The following is an 18,999-nucleotide window of genomic DNA, read 5'->3' on the forward strand; positions in this document are numbered from 1 at the left end:
CAAGACTTTCTTAGTTTCATAATGAAAATGAAATGATGGCAATAATTGTCACAGAATGGTTGAATACATCATTAAAACCCAAGAAACAGAGCACCATATGCATCACACCTCATCACAAACTCATCAATAGAATTACATGATTATTATATACAAGGTAGCATGAAAAAGTTTATGAACTAATTATGTTTAATAAAAAATAACTTGTTTACTTGAGTTTTAATATTATCATCGTCGTTTAACGTCCGCTTTCCATGCTAGCATGGGTTGGACGATTTGACTGAGGACTGGTGAAACCAGATGGCTACACCAGGCTCCACTCCTTCAAAATATTCACCTTGTGCAGCAATACACTGGTCTCAGTGTTCCTGCCACTTTTGGAATCTGGCCTGGAAGTTATTTGCTGTAAGCGAGTTGAGGACCTTCTGTGATTCCCTCTGGATCTTGACAACAGTGTTAAAATGACAACCTTTGAGCTACCTTTTCATCTTGGGGAAGAAATGGAAGTTCACAGGTACTAAACCTGACAATTAGGGTGGGTGCAGAAGTGATACTGCATTGCTTTTGATGAGAAACTCACAAGTGAGGAGAGCTCGGTAACTGGGTACATAATTCTTTATGCTCCATAGATCCAGTTGCTTTCACTGAATGTTCTCCCTCGAATGCTTCAAAACGTTAATTGTCCCCCAATGATCCTCATACACAAGCTGATGAGCTTTCTCCACATTTCTGGGGGTGACACTCATGGTAGGTCTTCCAGATTGCTTATTGTCTTCCAGGGACGATCACTCATTGACTTCCATTTTTGAAGCACTCATGCCACTCGAAACATTGTGTGCAATCCATTGCCTCATTGCTGTAAGCTTGTCAAAATATGCTCAATGTCTCTATAAGAGACTTTCCAAGTTTAACGCAAAATGGCTCTTTGTTCCAACTTCCAGTCCATGACAAACTTTGTAAACTACAGCATACATGTGATTACAAAAACACAAATTTCACAACTTGTGAAGTAAATACAATGATGTCACTTGGCATACTACCTCATGAAAGTCACTGTTAGCTCTCATTGTGCATGCAGCTGTGTGCTGCCATCTGTTGGTGTGCTACAGAACTAGTCCGGGGACTTTTTGATACCACCTCCTATGTAATATTATATATTTCTATTAATGAGCTGGCAGAATTGTTAGCACTATATCATAACACCTGAATGAAAAACTTTTCTTCAATATCATACTACAAACTAACAAGCCACAGAACATACAATAGACCAATGATTCCCAACCTTTTCAGAACCACAGACCAGTTTCCCATGAGACAGTTTTATCACAGACCAAATCACACACCAAACGAAACACAATAAAGTGTATGATATATTATCTTTTTCTTGTTTCAATCATTGATATATAAATATGCATATATACAAGGGCTTCTTTCAATTTCTTTCTACCAAATTTGCTCAGAAGGCTTTGATTGACCTGAGGCTATAGCAGAAGATACTTGCCCAAGGTGCCAAATGGCAGGACTGAACCCAGGAACATGCATTTGGGAAGCAAGCTTCTTACCACACAGCCATAATATTACATACATAATACATGTCAAAAGCAAAAACACCCTACAGACTACAATAATCAATAAAATACATACATACGTACATACATATTGGCACACAGACAGATAGATAGATATGAGTGTGTGTGCTTGTCTGCTGTCTGTCTGTGTATATATGTCTGTGTGTGTATATATATATATATATATATATATATAAAAGGTTAAGGAGGGTATTGGATTTAACCAAACCCAAAGATACAGGTAATACCAAGTAAGTGCTGTATACCGGCTAGTTATGCCCCAATCGTTGTATGAACAGGATTGGGGATTATAAGTCGTGCATTAGCGTATGTATGTATAAATATATAAAAAGATAAAGAGAACAATGGTAAAGTTAGAAATATATTTTATCCATAAAATATATTTCTAACTTTACCATTGTTCTCTTTATCTTTTTATATATATATATATATATATATGCGAGTGCGTATGATGCATGTATCATAAAGAGTGAATATTTAGTAACATACCTGAATTTTGGTTGCCGTAATATCTCACCATAAGCATTTTCCATGGGGAGAGGAAACATTAAACCATCAATTAAATGAACCACAGACAATCCATTTGTGTTATCTTTATTGAGAATTTTTGATCCTGATGCAGTAATGATCTGAAAGAACAAAAAAAGCAAACAACAAAAACAAATAAAATAAAACAAAAAAAATAGCAGTAAGTCAAAACACTGTCTAGTAGTAGTAGTAGTGGCGGTGGTGGTTGCAGTGGTGGTGGTAGTGGTTGGTGGTGGTGGTGATGGTGTAGTAGTAGTAGTAGTAGTAGTAACAATTATTGTTTACCTGCAGATCAGCTCTAATGAAATAGGCCTATGTTACGTTCTAGCCATGACTGCCCATATACCTTTCATGACCCACGCTATCTGTTTACAGTCATTGTGTACTTGAATTGTAAATTCTTTAATGTGGAGTTCCTGTTTTAGATGATAATTTGAAGGAGAAGTGACTGTTATTTCTCTCGGAGAGAGCAACCACATAAACATTTTCTCATTGGCTTCAGACTAAACATGTTGTTTAGCCCAGAGACTGTAGACTCATACTCAATGGCATGCTTGCCATAACCATCCCAGCCCTTTTTTAGGGATATGTTGGACTTCTTAAATTTAATGTATTGTTTTTTTCTTTTATGATAATATATTATGATTTGATGCAGACTTGGCTGCCATTACTTGCAGATCAAATGTCAATGTAAGAGATGCTTCCATGGTGGTAGCAGTAGAGATATTATTTAACTCCAGGTCAGCCTTGATCCAGATCTCCTCAAAGACACTTTTAGTATATCTAGCACTACATTACCCAATGTGTTCTTTTATAAAGAGGATGTGATTAGATTTGGCTGTTGATTTGGTGATATCAAGGCTCCCTCATTGACTTAATACATGTATTTATGTATAAATGCTTATGTATAAATATGTTTTATGTATAAATGACAATGTTATAATATATATCCTTCTGTACATTCCATATTTGGTAATAATGCTGTCTAATATAAACACAGCGACTCAAATTTCAGAAAAGTGCAGAGTCAATTATATAGATCCTATTACAAGACAGCTAGTGGAGGCGCAATGGCCCAGTAGTTAGGGCAGCGGACTCGCGGTCATAGGATCGTGGTTTCGATTCCCAGAAGGGCATTGTGAGTGTTTATTGAACGAAAACACCTAAAGCTCCATGAGGCTCCGGCAGGGGATGGTGGCAAACCCTGCTGTACTCTTCCACCACAACTTTCTCTCACTCTTTCTTCCTGTTTCTGTTGTGCCTGTATTTCAAAGGGTCAGCCTTGTCACACTGAATATCCCCGAGAACTACGTTAAGGGTACACGTGTCTGTGGAGTGCTCAGCCACTTGCACGTTAATTTCACAAGCAGGCTGTTCTGTTGATTGGATCAACTGGAACCCTCGACGTCGTAAGCGACGGAGTGCCAACAACAACAACAAGACAGCTGCTTTATAATATTGACTTCAAATTTTAGCACAAGGCTGGCAATTGTTTTTTGGGGATAAGTCGATTACAATGAACCTAGTACTCAACTGGTGCTTATTTTATTGACCTCGGAAGGATGAAAGGCAAAGTCAACCTTTGTGGAATTTGATCTTAGAATGTAAAGACAGACGAAATGCCACTAAGCATTCTACCCAGCACGCTAACAATTCTGTCAGCTTACCACCTTCAGCTGCTTTATAATATTAAGTTCTTAAAACTGTTTCTCATATATCTACCATTTTACTATTCTGATGCACTCTACTCTGCCTTTAAGTGCTGCCACTTATTATTACTTTCTGTTGGATCCACTCTTATTTTCCTTTACCTTTCCCCCAAAACTGATATTTACCATTGACCACACTCCAAATTGTGTTCAGCCTTCATATATTTCTACACTGTCTCCACAGCATTGCAAACTATTGCTTTGTGTGTTGTTAAATACTGGTACGTGTTGCTGAGATGTATTTATTTTGTTACTATATCTGCACGTAGTCACTAACTATTGCTACATGTATTGAGTAGTATTTTTATATTTTTCTACTTTTCTGTACAGGTTTGCTAATTATTGGTACATGTTCTGATTCACTGCATTTACCTCTATTCCCATCTCTGTCTGTCACTCTCTTTTCACAATCTCATGAACCTACCCATCTACCCATCTTCAATTCACTGTTCCTATTCTCTCTTATATCTATCTTCTTGTATCTTGATGTTACACCCTGACATCTCACCTCCACCATTCTTTCTCCCTTTCCATCTTGGGTAGCCATGCATCTCCACAACACCACCACACCTGTGTCTTGTCTTTCTATTATACTTTAGTCTTTCAACACTTGGCACATAACCACCTCCCTCAAATACTGCACTGCTACTCAGCCAAGGGATTTTGTCTTGTGAGTTACTTATTGATCTCACTAGAGCTGTTGCTACAGACAAAAGGCATCCAGGATACACTGTAAAGTGGCTGGTGTTAGGAAGGGCATAAAGCCATAGAAACCATGCCAAAGTAGACACTGGAGCTTGGAGCAGTCCTCTGGCTTGGAGGCAAACCAGCCAGCTCATTCCAGCATATAGAAGTCAAATGTTAAATGATGATGATGATGAGAAGGACGAGGAGGAGGAGATGTATGACACAAGGCGATTAATCAAAATGAAGTGTGGTCAGTGGATTAGACTGACCCCAGTACTTGGCTGCTAGGTTATCTTAGTGTCTCTTGCAAAGGCAAAGTTGATTTCAGTAAGATTTGAACTCTGAATATTAAGAGCAATAGCTAAATACCACAATGGTCAAACTACTGCTCTCTGTCCCAATAATACTTATTTGTTAAATTGTTTCAGATCTATGCTAGCAATTGTAGAATGTCACATGTTTACAGAGGCTAATTTCAAGCTACCTACAACAAGTTTTGTGATCAGATGATCATGAAACCAAAAAAATCTTAACTATATTGTCAGTTACCCTTCAATGTGTGGTACCTGGATGATGCAATCCTAGATGGTTTGGCTGAGTTTGTAGTTGAAGACCTTCAGCAGGTCATCCCACCTCCATGTTGGAGGTGATGAACATGAACTATACGGAGGCTGAATTTCAGGATCCTATACTGAGCATCCAGCCTGTCTTGATGGGTGGGGGTGGGGCTTGGCTGACACAAAGGAATACTGTCTGCATTCTTGACTCCCCAATCTTCCTGAAAGCCATACCGGAGTGTGTGGAGACCAAGCTTGAGGACTTGATTAGAGTGACTGAGAGATTGTGCCTCATTGATGTGCACCCAGTGTTCTTCCTCTTGAGAAATTACTTTTCCCTACCTAAGCTCCTTTTCTCACTATGATGAGAAACCATGTCACCCTCTCACAGTTTGCCATCCAGCACTGTCCTGAAATGATCTGCAATGTCAGTTTTAACAACACTGGCTGGCAACAGCCTAAACTACCTTTTAAATTAGGTGGCCTTGGTCTCCATTCCACATTGGACTTAGCTTTCTGTTCTACTTTCCCTCAGTCTCCTCCAGCTGCACCCTCATCGGCAGGGTACTCCATGGGATGGCTGAACTTGATGTGGCCCAGGAACTGGAGTCAGTGCTATCTGATTGGATCGTTGAAGGCTTTGCTGTCTCCCAGAATATAGATGTCCAATGTAACTGGAACATCAGATGCAAGTATGCCTTCGGGCAGATTGAGACATTCTTAGAACATCAGTGTCTCACCCACCTGCCTTCATTCTGCTTCACAGCCAAGCAGTGGTGCATGACTCATTTTGGTACTCTCCTCATCAACCAGTACCCTTCTTGGTAGTAAATGCACTTGTATTGGAGTGGCCCAGTGCCTTGGCTTCCATGTGTTTGAGCTGCACAAATGCTATTGTGGAGTGGTAGTTGATGAATTTGGCCAGCATTCATTATCCTGCAGTTATAACACAAGTTGATTCCTCAACATGACATGCTGAATGACATAATTAGTAACTGGCTTACCATCACAACTAGAGCCAGTAGGCCTTTACCATGGGAATGGTAAGCACCCCAATGGAAGGAATAACCCGCCTCTCATACGAAGGAGGCAGATTCCTAATCTGGGACATGATGTGCTGCAACATTCTCTGGCTTCAACTTTGCTGCATTAGCCACGAACCCAAGTATTCTTTTCTACTCTAGACACAAGGTTCGAAAGTTTTGGGGAGGGGGCCAGTTGATTAGATCAATCCCAGTACACAACTAGTACTTAATTTATCGACCCCGAAAGGATGAAAGGCAAAGTCGACCTTGGAGGAATTTGAACTCAGAGCATAAAAATGGACGAAATACTGCTAAGCATTTTGCCCAGCATGCTAACGTTTCTGCCAGCTCACCACCTTTTCAAACCCAAGTATTGCTGCTCATAATGCAAAGGAGAGAAAAAGTAAACAAATACAAGAGCCTGACTGGTCACTATCAGTTTGTGTCGGTTGTTTTTGCGACCTCTGGTGTCCTTCAATCCCATGCTGCTGATTTCATCCACAAAACTGAGATAACTGCAGCCCATCTCAGAAATGAGCCCCATGAGGTGAGGTGGAAGCTGTAACAAATGTTGCTGGATATTCTCTATGGCAATGCCTTTGCGATCATGTCTATGAGGCATGGCTAAACACACCATTTGTTCTGGGATGTACAATCTATTACTTTCTCCTTCCATCTTCTGCTGCTTAACCCTGCCTTTTCCCCTTGTCTTTGTTTCCTTGGTTAGATAGTTATGGGTCTCTTTTACTTGATAATTTGATCTTTTATACTTTCAACATTTTTTCTTTATTTATAAAAACATAATTTTGAATATAACACCAATGTTATTTATAATTTAGTTTTTAAGTGTTTACACGATGAGTTTCCATTGTAATTTCTGACTACTAAATTTCGTTCACAAAGTTTTGGTTAGCCTGACACTATGGTAGAAGATACATGTCACAACTGCTATGTACTGAGATTGAATGTGAAACTATATAATTTGAAATGAACTTCTAAACAACACAGCATGCACTATGTGTACTCACTGACTTGACTGCTGCAATAATAGTAAGAAAATAAATGAAGAATTTCCTACATACTTTTGAAACTAATCTGTTGTAGATGTTGGTACGGATATATAGAGAGCGTCGCTTAGGATGAACACCATATTTGGCAATGGTCTTTATGAAGTTGTTGTTAAGGAAACTAGATGTCATTCGATAATCAGACACTGTAAATATAATGAAAATATAAATTTGTTTATATCAATATATAAATTATATCTACATAAATATTCATTTTGCTTGGAACTTTAGGTTTCACTTGATTACTTATTCAACCAGTGAATTTTGATTTTATATTAGTATTTAAATCGGAAGAAAGGTAAAATGTTTCCTTAGATAGTAAAGGGTGATTGGAGATGTTAAAATTCCCAAGAGCTTTCATTCTATCAAAATTTTAATAGGATTCTGATAAATGAATTCAAAGATCAGAAATTAAATTCAGAGGGAAGATGAAGTTAAGAGGAGGACAAAAATGAGAAAGAACTAACTTTGTTTCAATCAATTTTTAAAATAATGAAGTGTTTGGTAAAATAACCTTGTTATTAAATTGGAGTTTGGAATAAATTAACACGAAATTTTGATGGAAGATTTTAATTTCTCTTGTCTGTTGGTGCAAAGCCTGAAATTTGGCAGTAGAGCAGGTTAGTTGATTACATCAACTTCAGTTCTCGATTGGTACTTAATTTTTATCAACACCAAAAGGATGAAAGGCAAAGGTGACCTTGGTAGAATTTGAACACAAAATATAAAACTGGAAGAAATGCTTATTTCTTTACTGCCCACAAGGGGGCTAAACATAGAGGGGACAAACAAGGACAGACAAAGGGATTAAGTCGATTACATCGACTCCAGTGCGTAACTGGTACTTATTTAATCGACTCCAGTGCGTAACTGGTACTTATTTAATCGACCCCGAAAGGATGAAAGGCAAAGTCGACCTCGGCGGAATTTGAACACAGAACCGTAGCGGCAGACAAAATACTGCTAAGAATTTCGCCCGGCGTGCTAACGTTTCTGCCAGCTCACCGCCTTCTGGAAGAAATGCTGCTAAGCATTTTGCTTGACATGCTGACAAATCTGCCAGCTAGCGGCTTTAGGGAAAGTCCTAACTTAGATGACTTTAAAAACAGGAAGTTTGTATCAAACAATCAAGAATGGTCTCAGGCGGGTTGGTATCAAGAGGGTTAAGTTATTTATTTGTGAGGTACTTATTGAAGTAACTCTGTATTGTATCATTAAAAAAAAAATTGAATTTAAATGTTGGATAAATTGCAAGAAAATGAGTAAAATGACTTATAAAACACTAATATTTAATTGCTGGTACTAAAAGTGCACAATAAGGAAAACAGTATTAAAATTATATTAATTTCCTATTATGGTATCTATCAGTGTTTGTTTCCAGCTCACTAAATAACTATGTCCAGGCTCTTTGTTGTTCAACTGACTAGAGAATTATAACATTTAAAAGCTGCTGTGGGATACAAACACTACTAAGTTTTGGACTGAATGGCTGAAGGATCAACTTCTCAACGTCACACTGTGCGGCAAATTCTCCTCTAGTTGTCATGATAGAGATGCACCAAAGAAAAGGTACAATGACGTCCTTAAAAAGTCCTTTGGTGCCTTTCACATTCCTCATTACAAGTGGTTCATTTTTACCCCTGACCATAAAGCCTGAAATTTCATCGTCCACCAGGTAACAGTCTCCTTTGAAGATACCCACAAAACCATTCTTGCAGACAAGAAAAAAAAAAGGAGGTAATACAAGGACATTTCAACAAGCTGGGGTCAGTTACGTTCCACTGCAGTTTGCAGTTGTGCCTGTTTTCTTGAATTGAACTTGTTGGGCATCAACAAACTTGCAGCAGATGTGGACATCACCTTCTGTAAATCTTTGCTCATGAAGCCAAGCTAAGAAATATATATATATATTACAAGTAGGCAAATGAAAGAAAGAGGCACTTGACACATTTAGTAGGAGTTACATATATTAACTAAAACGGATTGATTTGGCTCGATGCAACTTAAAAGTTTCATAGGCATCTTGCAGGAACCCAACTCATTCAACTGAATTGGTTATCTGAGCCTGAATGAGGTAGGTTTCTGTAAGAAGCCTATAAAACCTTAAGTTGCATGGAACCAAATCAAAATGTTTTAAATGACGACGACGACGATGATGATGATGGTGATGGTGATGGTGATGGTGATGGTGAAGATGAAGATGAAGATGAAGATGAAAATGAAGATGATGAAGAAGAAGAAGATGAAGATGAAGATGAAGAAGAAGAAGAAGAAGAAGAAGAAGAAGAATGCCCTGATGCAGTACCAGGCAGTGGCTGTCATGCCTTCTAAGTTCAGTCGCGTATTGTCTTTGCCTTCGAAACGTGGAGTAGATGGAACAGGGGCAACTGACGAAGGGGTATACGCTTTATGTTGCATGTCTCATTTCTCTGTTTGTTTTTTTTGTTGTTCGAAAATAGTTCGTTTTCTGTTTTCATTTTATGTTTTCGTTTCTCATTGTGTTTAACGTTTTTTTGATTTCCTGTACCCATATATGCATGTATGTTTACATATAAATGTCTTGTTCTGATTGGAAGTGTTATCATGTACTTTGTTTTGTCTTGGTATAAAAGATGGGCTACAACAAATATTCTGCTCAATACCACAGATTTGCCTGTCAGTTGTTTGACTATAACCAGCTGAACATGTCCCTTAGTGGTTGATGATATGTGCATCTCTGATCACGAGCAGAAGTAGTTGGGGAGCATCACACCCATGTGTTGAGAGGAATTCTTTAGAGTTTGAATAATTCACCTCAGGAAACATGGATGTTTCATTCAACATCCTTAAACAACTCTTATTCAAGGACCATTTGAACGGGATGAGCTACTTAACCTGAAGAAAATTCTAACTGAGCCTCACCTGCAAGGTCATGCGCTGTTTACCTTGATATGAGATCACCATGTCGCGCACATATGGTTGTGATGCATGTGCCTGATGTACCCTTATCAGACGGGTAGTCATGATAGATATATTGGGCTTTGTATACTTCCCCTCAATGTCACTTTGATAGCATGCACTGCTCTGAAGCTATGCCAACACTATGGAATAACACCTATATACACTGGAAGCTATGCCAACACTATGGAATAACAACAGAAAAAAGATGGTATAAACACATGCCAGAAAAGGTCACAGAAAACGAGAAAGCAACCATACTCTGGGATATGACAATACACACAGATAGAGAAATTAAGGCAAATAGACCAGATATAGTTGTCAAAGATCATGAAGAAAAAAAAATGCTTTCTAATTGATGTATCAATACCAGCAGATGACAATGTTTCCCTAAAAGAAATGGAAAAACTTTCAAAATACAAAGACCTAGAAATAGAGGTAACTCGAATGTGGAATCTAAAAACAGAAACAATTCCTATCATAGTAGGTGCCTTAGGTATAATAAAAAAATATTCAGACAAATACATAACAAAAACACCAGGACTTACAAATATATATAACATACAGAAAATTGCACTACTGGGCACTGCACACATCCTACGCAAAACACTTTCAATACAGTAACCATAAGAGCATCACAGCAAACCACAGCACATACCCAAGGCACACAGAGCTGCGCTCGGTAGTGAAGTGAAAGTACGTTATAAAAATAAAACTACTGAACAATAATAATAATAATAAGAAGAAGAAGAAGAAGAACTGAAGCAGTGCATACCTCAAAAAAAGCAAAGCTAACTAGGTCTGATCAACGGATTAAGCAATACTGGCAAAACAAATTGTTTAGAACCAACCAAAAAAGATTTTATCAAGAGATTAATGATTATAAGATACGATTAGTCTCTGATACTGATGAAAGTCGACTTTTCTGGGGTAAGATATGGAGTAAGTAAGGAGATAATACTACAGCTGAATGGCTAGGCAGCCTGATGCAAACAGCTTCTTATCTCCAGCAAGAGGCTATCCACTTCACATAAGACAGTACCAGAAATATGAGTAAAAAGATAAGCAATTGGAAAGCTGCAGGACCTGATGGTGTACAGCAGTTTCTTGCTAAACTTTTTTACCTTATGATACACTGGACCAAGAGAATTTATTTTGCAGCACACCAAATAAAAATCTCAGCAAAACTGAATATACTTTATTAACATGAATAAAAAGAAATAAATTCTTATTACAGTAACAATAACTTTGTTTTATGAACATATAATACACACATATATACACACACATAATGTTCTTAGTGAGAAGGATGCAATTGATTTTGAGAAATAATTTTGTCAAAATGCAGCTCTAAATTAGATAAACAAATGCATAACTCATCTACCATTTGTAATCGGTCCCTTATTTTTCACTTCATTTCCCTAAATGCAGAGATACCTAAGACATCAAGCAAAGACTATAAGTAGTGATCCTGATACACATCATCATCGTTTAACGTCCGCCTTTCATGCTAGCATGGGTTGGACGATTTGACTGAGGACTGGTGAAACCGGATGGCAACACCAGGCTCCAATCTAATTTGGCAGAGTTTCTACAGCTGGATGCCCTTCCTAACACCAACCACTCAGAGAGTGTAGTGGGTGCTTTTACGTGTCACCTGCACGAAAACGGCCACGCTCGAAATGGTGTCTTTTCAGGAAGAAATGATCAGGCTAAGAAACAATCTGCTATGCAACAACTACCTGAAGAATATACTATCTACTCCAGTTAGGAAGAGGAGAGGATGAAACCCATAAACTGAGCACACCCTATATCAAAGGCCTCTTGGAAAAGATACAAAAGATATGTGATCCATATGACATCAGGACAGTATTCAGAAGTAATTCAACACTTAGCAAATATCTTCTCTGAGTAAATCCATGCCTAGAAGAGAATATGACCAAAAACTATGTACGCTCTATCCCATGCAGTTGTGGTAAGCTATACAAATGCGAAACAGGCTGCCCTTTTAAAGCAAAGGAAGAGGAACATTGTAAAGCTGTAATATGAGGGGATGTTGAAAAATTGGGTATAGCCAATCATGCATGGAAAAATGGAGACCACCTCCCGCTGTGGGATGAAGTTAAAATAGTCAACTGAGAACACCAATGGAAAATACAAAAATTAAAAGAGGCTGCACATATGCTAGGGTACAATAACCTCCTAAGCAGACCTAGTGCAGATATGAATGTAACATGGGAACCAGTATTAAGAAAAGATAAAATACTAGGTTTATAAGCCCTAAAATTCACTCTATAATTGCCCACAGGCATATAGTGTAGTGGACAAGAGCACAAGCTACTAATACTCAGATTCTAAGTTCAGTCCCAGGCAGGGACTTGTAGAATATTATCAACAGGAAAATAACATCATATGTCAAGCAGTGATGGTGGGACAAACATGAACACAAAGACACACATGTATAAATATACATATGCACACACACACATATATATATATATATATATATATATATATATATATATACAATGATCTTCTTTCAGTTTCCGTCTACCATATCTACTCACAAAGCTTTGGTTGGCCTGAAGACACTTTTGCCCAAGGTGCCATGCAGTGGGACTGAAATTGGAACCATTTGGTTGGGAGGTAAACTTCTTACCACACAGCCATGCTTGTGCCTACAGTAAATATATACTTATATATACAATGATCTACATGAGTCCTATAAACTGATGTGTGTGTGTGTGTGTGTGCATATATATATATATATATATATATATATATATATATATATATACAGTCCCCCCACCATTTTTTTTCTCTTCTTGTTTCTCTCCTTGTTTCTTTCTGTGTTCCTTTCTGTGGAAGAGCGTAGGCTTGAAACGTTAAAGACTTTTTCAATTCCTGAGCGTTACACTAATACATCTGTTTGTTTTCTACACCACCTGTCTTCATCTTTTGTTCATTTGTGAATTCTCCCTATATATATATATATATATATATATATATATATAGTCAGTTCAAATAAACAAACAATAAAATTAGCAATAACAGACAACAAGGAATGCATTAGTTTTGCGGTCAGTAAGAAGAGAGAGTTTTTGATGTTTCAAGCATAGCTCTTCATCAGAAAAGAGAAAGGAAAAAGTCTGGAGAAGAAAAAGAAATTGCCAACAGCACATGTGTAGTTATGTAACTATACACATACTGTTGGCAATTTCTTTTCCTTCTTTGGACTTTTCCCTTTCTCTTCTCTGACGAAGAGCTATGCTTGAAATGTCAAAAACTCTCCCTTTTTACTGAGCATCCGCATCCTCTTGCCTGTTATTGTTAATTTTATTGTTTGTTTATTTTATTTTGACAATATACCACATGTTCACACAGGTCTTCTATGTTCTATCTGATCAAAAATACCTGATTCATGGATTTTCTTACTCTACCATTGGATTATGTTATCTTTAAATTCCTTTGGAGTATGTAATTTCTGCACCAATTCCACTGCATGTCTTCTACTATAGCCTCAGGCCGACCAAAGCTTTGTGAGTGGATTTGGTAGACAGAAACTGAAAGAAGCCTATCGCATGTATGTGTGTGTGTGTGTGTGTGTGTATTTGTGTCTGTGTTTGTCCCCTCCCCCATTGCTTGACAACCGATGTTGGTGTGTTTATGTCCCCATAACTTAGCAGTTCGGCAAAAGAAGCCAATAGAATAAGTTCTAGGGTGGATTTGTTTGACTAAAGGCAGTGCTCCAGCATGGCCACAATCAAATGACTGAAACAAGTAAAAGAATAAAAGAGTGTGTATATATAAATGTGTATATATATATAACATTTTGTGTTAATTTATATCCCAAACACCAGCTTAATAATGAATAAAAGTTACTTTTTTAAATTCTCATTATATACATAGGTACATTATATACATGTGTGCAAAGAAGCTTGCTTACCAACCACATGGTTCCAGGTTCAGTCCCACTATGTGGCAACTTGGACAAGTGTCTTCTACTATAGCCTCATGCTGACCAAAGCCTTGTGAATGAATTTGGTCAATGGAAACTGAAAGAAGCTTGTGTATATAAATATATATATATATATGTTTATATATATATATATATATGTATGTATATATATGTATATATATGTGTGTGTGTGTATATTTATATATATATATGTATGTATATATATGTGTGTGTATATTTATATATATATATATGTATGTATATATATGTATGTGTATATATATATATATATATATATATATATGTATGTATGTATGTATGTATGTGTGTGTGTGCGGGTATGTGTATGTTTGTATCTGTCTCCCAGCACCACTTTGATAACTGGTATTATGTCCCTGTAATGTAATGATTCAACAAAAAAATGAATTGAAACAAAAGCAATGTATTTCGATGGAAATTTGGAGACAAAAGGATTAAGGATATCTTACCTAAATGGAACCTGAGGATAGAATTCATAAGTGTGGAATTTCTTTTTATCTTGTCAGGTAGTTTCTCTAAGCTTTCATTAGTTGGAGCAAATATTGTGAATTTGGAATAAGGGTTCCTCAGTATGCTGTCAAGGTTTGCTTTCTTCAACAACTTCAAAAACTTGAGGAAGAAAATAATAAGGCATAATTAGTAGGATAATTTGAGCTACATTCAATGAGAACAACCATTTTTTTCTGCTAGATTATTAACAGACAAATGTGTGTGTGGGTGTGTGTGTGTGTATTTGTGTATGTGTCTGTGTTTGTCCCCTCCCCCATCGCTTGACAACTGATGTGGATGTGTTTATGTCCCTGTAACTTGGCAGTTCAGCAAAAGAGGCCAATAGAATAAGTACTAGGCATATGAAGAATAAGTCCTACGGTGTGTACATCTTTTTGTCTACAAAGTTGGTCAATATATTTCAATATATTAGGCATATTTTGTACAACTAGCAATTGCAGTTACTAATAGCTGAAATATTGTTACCATATATTTTCATATATCATCATCATCATCGTTTAACGTCCGCTTTCCATGCTAGCATGGGTTGGACGATTTGACTGAGGACTGGTGAAACCGGATGGCAACACCAGGCTCCAGTCTGATTTGGCAGAGTTTCTACAGCTGGATGCCCTTCCTAACGCCAACCACTCAGAGAGTGTAGTGGGTGCTTTTACGTGTCATCCGCATGAAAACGGCCACGCTCGAAATGGTGTCTTTTATGTGCCACCCGCACAAGCCAGTCCAGGGGCACTGGCAACGATCTCGCTCGAAAATCCTACAGGAGCCAGTCAGGCGGTACTGGCAACGGCCACGCTCAAAATGGTGCATCTCATGTGCCACCCGCACAAGAACCAGTCCAGGGGCACTGGCAACGATCTTACTTGGCTTGCCGGGTCTTCTCACGCACAGCACATTTCCAAAGGTCTCGGTCAGTAGTCATCGCCTCGGTGAGGCCCAATGTACGAAGGTCTTGCCTCACCACCTCAGCCCAGGTCTTCCTGGGACTACCTCTTCCACGGGTTCCCTCAACTGTTAGGGTGTGGCACTTTTTCACGCAGCTATCCTCATCCATTCTCACCACATGTCCATACCAGCGCAATCGTCTCTCTTGCACGCCACAACTGATGCTTCTAATGTTCAGCTTTTCTCTCAAGATACTTACACTCTGACGGGTATTCACATTGACATTACACATCCAACGGAGCATACTGGCTTCATTCCTTGCGAGCTTACGTATGTCCTCAGCAGTTACAGCCCATGTTTCACTGCCATGTAGCATGGTTGTTCGTACGCATGCGTCATACAGTCTGCCTTTTACTCTGAGTGAGAGTCCCTTTGTCGCCAGCAGGGGTAAGAGCTCTCTAAACTTTGCCCAGGCTATTCTTATTCTAGCAGCTACACTTTCAGCGCACCCACCCCCACTACTAACTTGGTCGCCCAGATAGCGGAAGCTATCGACTACCTCTAGTTTTTCACCCTGGAATGAGATAGAAGTTGTTTCCTGTTTGTTTGCAGTCTTTATTGCACCTGAACATCTGCCACAAACAAAAACTAACTTGCTAGTTAACCTGCCTTTGATGTTGCTGCACCTCTTATGTGTCCATAGCTTGCACCTGGTACATCTTATAGAGTTACTACCTACTCCTTTTCTACATACTGAGCAGGGCCATCTATCTGAAGGGGTTTGTGTTTTATCTACCTTCCTACTTATTAGGATTTTGGTTTTAGCTAGGTTGACTCTAAGGCCCTTCAATTCTAGACCTTGCTTCCACACCTGAAACTTCTCCTCTAGTTCTGATAGTGACTCCGCAATTAGGGCAAGGTCATCAGCATAGAGGAGCTCCCAGGGGCAACCTGTCTTGAACTCCTCTGTGATTGCCTGGAGGACTATGGTAAATAAGAGGGGGCTGAGGACGGAACCTTGGTGGACCCCTACCTCTACCCGGAATTCATTGCTGTACTCATTTCCAACCCTCACCTTACTGGCAGCATCTCTGTACATGGCTCGCACAGCTCTCACTAACCATTCTTCTATCCCAAGTTTCCTCATTGACCACCAGATAAGGGATCGGGGGACCCTGTCAAAGGCTTTCTCCATGTCAACGAAAGCCAGGTACAGAGGTTTATCCTTAGCTAGGTATTTCTCCTGCAACTGTCTCACTAGAAATAAGGCATCAGTAGTGCTTTTACCTGGCACGAACCCAAACTGCATCTCATCTAAATTGATTCGCTCCCTAATTAGTTGGGCTATGACCCTCTCTGTAACTTTCATAACCTGATATATATATATAATGATGATGATTATATATATATATATATATGAAAATATATGGTAACAGTATTTCAGCTATTAGTAACTGCAATATATATATATATATATATATATATATATATATATATATATATATATAGGTAATGAAAAATTATTGAGGTGAACTCTTTTCAAGAAACAACAGCATAGGGCTCAATTTATTGAGGAATTAGATAAAAGGATTAATTTGAAAGAGACAAGTTCCAAGGTCAATAATACTCCTCATCAAAGTTGACACATATCTAAACACAGAGGGCATATATAAGCCATTATAAGGATGCGAACACATAACATGCAAAAACATATATATACATATAACAGTGTAATTCTGTGCCCAGATCAAAGTCGGATAAGTAATTGCATAAATGCATACAAATAGATTAGCAAGTCCAAAGTGATGAGATTACAGCTCATAATAATCCAAAATGGAAGTCCTCAAAGGAATCCAATGAATAGAAAGAGTCTTATGGCCGTTTCCGGGAATGTGTGAAGAAATGTGTAGGTAAGACCTTTTGAACTTCAGTAATCCACATTTCCTTCATCAGAGAATGTGTATGGATTTGGAATTTTAAAATTCGCGCATGTGTGCGTGTATATATATATATATATATATATATATACATACATACATACATATTCTACATACATACATACATACCTCACCGAGGCGATGACTACTGACCGAGACCTTTGGAAATGTGCTGTGCGTGAGAAGACCCGGCAAGCCAAGTGAGATCGTTGCCAGTGCCCCTGGACTGGCTCTTGTGCGGGTGGCACATAAAAGACACCATTTCGAGCGTGGCCGTTTTCGTGCGGGTGATACGTAAAAGCACCCACTACACTCTCTGAGTGGTTGGCGTTAGGAAGGGCATCCAGCTGTAGAACCTCTGCCAAATTAGATTGGAGCCTGGTGTTGCCATCCGGTTTCACCAGTCCTCAATCAAATCGTCCAACCCATGCTAGCATGGAAAGCGGACGTTAAACGATGATGATGATGATGATATATATATATATATATATATATATATATATATATATATATATATAAGAATTTAAGGAATGGAGAAAACACATGTTATAATTGCATACTTTATTCCTACATATGTTTCAAATGATTACAACCTGTGTGATCCATCATCTTAAACGTAAGACATTATGACCGATCGGTCATAAAGTCTTACGTTTAAGATGATTCCCATGCTTTCCCTGATGAGAAGGTTACAATTTTAACATCAAAGATCCCTATGGATCACACAGGTTGTAATCCTTTGAAACATATGTAGGAATAAAGTATGCAATTGTAACATGCGTTTTCTCCATTCCTTAAATTCTTAAATATACTCAAATACCCAAAATTTCAAGGAGTTCCTGCCTTAAAAACAGGAACTAAACCACAGTTATTTTGTGTTCTTTGCTACATTGGTTTCTATTAACCCATTTATTCTATCAGAAGAATTTTTATTCATTAAGATAGAAGAAATACACATAATTATATATGTATATATATATATATTACATGTAGTTGAAATTTACAGAAAAACAAAAGACGAAGACAGGTGTATAAACAACAAGCAGGTGTATTAGTTTGATGCTTGGGAAGTTGACAGTCTTTTACATTTTGAGCCTACGCTCTTCAACAGAAAGGAAATAAACAGAGAGAGAATAAAAAGAGAGGATAAAAAAAAAACTTGTGGATTTAGTGGTCAATACATACACACATGCATATATATATCTATATATCATCATTATCGTCGTCGTCGTTTAATGTCTGCTTTCCATGCTGGCATGGGTTGGACGGTTTGACTGAGGGCTGGCAAGCCAGAAGGCTACACCAGGCTCCAATCTGATCTGGCAAAGTTTCTACAGCTGGATGCCTTTCTTAACACCAACTACTCCAAGAGTGTAGTAGTTGCTTTTTAAGTGCCACCAGCATGATGGCCAGTCAGGCGGTACTGGCACTGACCACGCTTGAATGGTGCTTTTTTTGTGCCACTGACATGGATACCAGTCAGGTGGTACTGTCATTGACCACAACAATGACTTCATTTGATTCAACAGGCTCCAATCTGATCTGGCAGAGTTTTTACAGCTGGATGCCCTTCC

General features: G+C 38.2%; 1 protein-coding gene across 1 annotated transcript in view; it reads right to left on the bottom strand.

Moving 5' to 3' along the window:
* LOC106868782 (transforming growth factor-beta-induced protein ig-h3) overlaps nucleotides 1-18,999 on the bottom strand; it is a 52,377-nt gene that overhangs the window by 21,017 nt on the left and 12,361 nt on the right. Inside the window, exons 2-4 of the mRNA XM_014914200.3 lie at nucleotides 14,543-14,702; nucleotides 7,175-7,305; nucleotides 2,076-2,215 (exon numbers count right to left, since the gene is read on the bottom strand). Of these exons, the coding sequence (XP_014769686.1) occupies nucleotides 2,076-2,215; nucleotides 7,175-7,305; nucleotides 14,543-14,702 (431 nt within the window). The remainder of the gene's footprint in view (nucleotides 1-2,075; nucleotides 2,216-7,174; nucleotides 7,306-14,542; nucleotides 14,703-18,999) is intronic.

Source organism: Octopus bimaculoides, chromosome 8, assembly GCF_046866305.1.
Source record: "Octopus bimaculoides isolate indiv1 chromosome 8, ASM4686630v1, whole genome shotgun sequence".
Classification (NCBI taxonomy): domain Eukaryota; kingdom Metazoa; phylum Mollusca; class Cephalopoda; order Octopoda; family Octopodidae; genus Octopus; species Octopus bimaculoides.